Source organism: Borostomias antarcticus, assembly GCF_949987555.1.
Source record: "Borostomias antarcticus genome assembly, chromosome: 14".
Lineage (NCBI taxonomy): Eukaryota > Metazoa > Chordata > Actinopteri > Stomiiformes > Stomiidae > Borostomias > Borostomias antarcticus.
Genome location: NC_140247.1, coordinates 9,660,907 through 9,663,406, shown reverse-complemented (window position 1 = coordinate 9,663,406; position 2,500 = coordinate 9,660,907). Strand labels below are relative to the sequence as shown.

The following is a 2,500-nucleotide window of genomic DNA, read 5'->3' as shown; positions in this document are numbered from 1 at the left end:
CCTCCCTCCCTCCCCCTCTCTCCCTCCCTTCCTCCCTCTCTCTCTCTCCCTCTCAGATCTGTGTGGGGAAGAGTGAGGACTGTGATGGCTATCTGCGGCTCAGCAGTGGGAAGAAGAGAGGACTGGTCCCTACTGACTCCCTGGAGGAGATCTAAGCATCTGTGTCCACACCAACCCCCCACTACCCCTTCACTCACACACACACACACACACCCTGAGGAGGGCCAGGCACACCCAGCACCCTCTACCATCCGCCCAAAATCCAGAAGCGCCCCTTCTTACCAAACGCTCTGGGACCTGGGGGTTGTGATGGAATCGCCATGGACCCTCAGCAGCTATTATCCTGACCCCGCTGACCTCTCCCGCCGACAACATCCTCCATAGGTATCGCCAAGGACAACGGGAGCTCTCGTTGACCCGTGTTGTCCTGCTGTACTTGTGTTTCAGAGTCAAACTGGGTTTCCCGTAGTCTTCTCCCAGGTTAGATGAGTAGACTCAGCAGATGTGGACAACAACACTGCTTTCAGGATGGGACTGGGTTTTTTGGGGGGGGCCTCGTACCCGTCCCCTTGCCCTCTGTTTTACTGGGCACCAGGGACAGTCAGCCCCACATAAGGGCGTGCGGCAGTACAGGTGACTGTTGAGGAGAGAGCGGGGTTGGTTCAGTACGGGAGAGTTCTTGTTACTTGTTGTACGTGAGTGTTGGTGTGAAAAGTACAAAGTACAAACTTGACAGTAGGTGTGTCTTTTTTGTTGTATCTACATGGATCCACCCACAAAGTCTTTCTCGCTGCTTTCTCTCTCTCTGTATTTCTCTCTCTCTCTCTCTCCCCCTCTCTCTCTCCCTCTCTCCCAATCATCGACCGTAATCTTGGTCCCTAGGCTAGGATTTGTTTTAGTCTTAATGCAGATGGCGCACGCTGCTCTACAAGGACGACCGCCACGGCCAGAGGACAAGGACATACAGAGTAGAGGACCATGGCCGAGGACATGGACACCCCCCCCCCCCCCCGAGGACATGGACACTCCCCCCCCCCACAGACCTACACACTGACAGATGAACCTTCAACACCGACTAGACTGAACACTGCTGTTCTTACTGTACAGATGGCGATGCGCTACACTGTACCTATTCTGTATGGTTCAGATTGGCACATATGAGAATCATGAGGTTTTGATGTTTTACTATTTTCACTTGGACACAGAAGGAAATACACTGGCGATGAATGCATAGATAAGTAGGCCTATACTCATATTTTTTGGTTTAGTCAGTAGTGGTTCAATAGCAGAAATTGTAGTATAAGGAGCCAAACTGAAGAAAAACTAAGAAATTGTCTGGATTTTCTGGTAGATCCAGAGTAGCCAACTGGAAAACAACACAGAGAACAGATCTTGTGTCTCACCGGCAGCTTGAGGGGAGAGAGGGAGGCGGAGGCACGGAGAGATGGAGGAGAGACATGGAGGAGAGATGGAGGAGAGAGATGGAGGAGAGACATGGAGAGAGATGGAGGAGAGAGATGGAGAGAGATGGAGGAGAGATGGAGGAGAGACATGGAGAGAGATGGAGAGAGATGGAGGAGAGACATGGAGAGAGATGGAGGAGAGACATGGAGAGAGATGGAGGAGAGAGATGGAGAGAGATGGAGGAGAGACATGGAGAGAGATGGAGGAGAGACATGGAGAGAGATGGAGGAGAGATGGAGAGAGATGGAGGAGAGACATGGAGAGAGATGGAGGAGAGATGGAGGAGAGGGATGGAAGAGAGATGGAGGAGAAACATGGAGAGAGATGGAGGAGAGACATGGAGAGAGATGGAGGAGAGATGGAGAGAGATGGAGGAGAGACATGGAGAGAGATGGAGGAGAGATGGAGAGAGATGGAGTAGAGACATGGAGAGAGATGGAGGAGAGACATGGAGAGAGATGGAGGAGAGATGGAGAGAGATGGAGGAGAGACATGGAGAGAGATGGAGGAGAGATGGAGAGATGAGGAGAGATGGAGGAGAGAAATGACACAATGTAAGAAAAATGGATGATCCACACACAGTAGCTCCATTTAACATTCTTTAATCTGTGACGTTTCGAACCACTGCTCTTCTTCAGACAGAAACGTCCCAGATTAAAGCATGTTAAATGGAGCTACAATGTGCAGATCATCCATTTTTCTTATAGTGTTCTTGTTTTTGATCCAGCACCTGCCTAACAAGGTTTGAGTTGATGTGCGTGCCATATTTTTATTCTCCATGACACAATGTCCCAGGTTGTATATAAAGGAGTTCAATTCCACGACATGCCAAATAATACCACTCACACTTTCACTCTCTCTCTCTCTCTATCCTACTTTCTCTCTTTCTGTCCCTCTCTCTCTCTCTCTCACACACACACACACACACACACACTATTGTGGAGCAGTACAGATGTGTTACAGACCAGGGAAAACGGGTCTGTAATGTGCATGTGAAGTGATATGATTATGAGATGGTTTAGTCGTTCTGTACTCA

General features: G+C 49.7%; 1 protein-coding gene across 1 annotated transcript in view; it reads left to right on the top strand.

The window, feature by feature from the left end:
• LOC311317345 (SH3 and cysteine-rich domain-containing protein-like) overlaps positions 1-155 on the top strand; it is a gene marked incomplete at both ends in the record, with an annotated part of 20,070 nt that extends 19,915 nt beyond the window's left edge. The window contains one exon of the mRNA XM_084448428.1: positions 57-155. Within this exon, the coding sequence (XP_084304554.1) occupies positions 57-155 (99 nt within the window). The remainder of the gene's footprint in view (positions 1-56) is intronic.
• Positions 156-2,500: the final 2,345 nt, after the last annotated feature.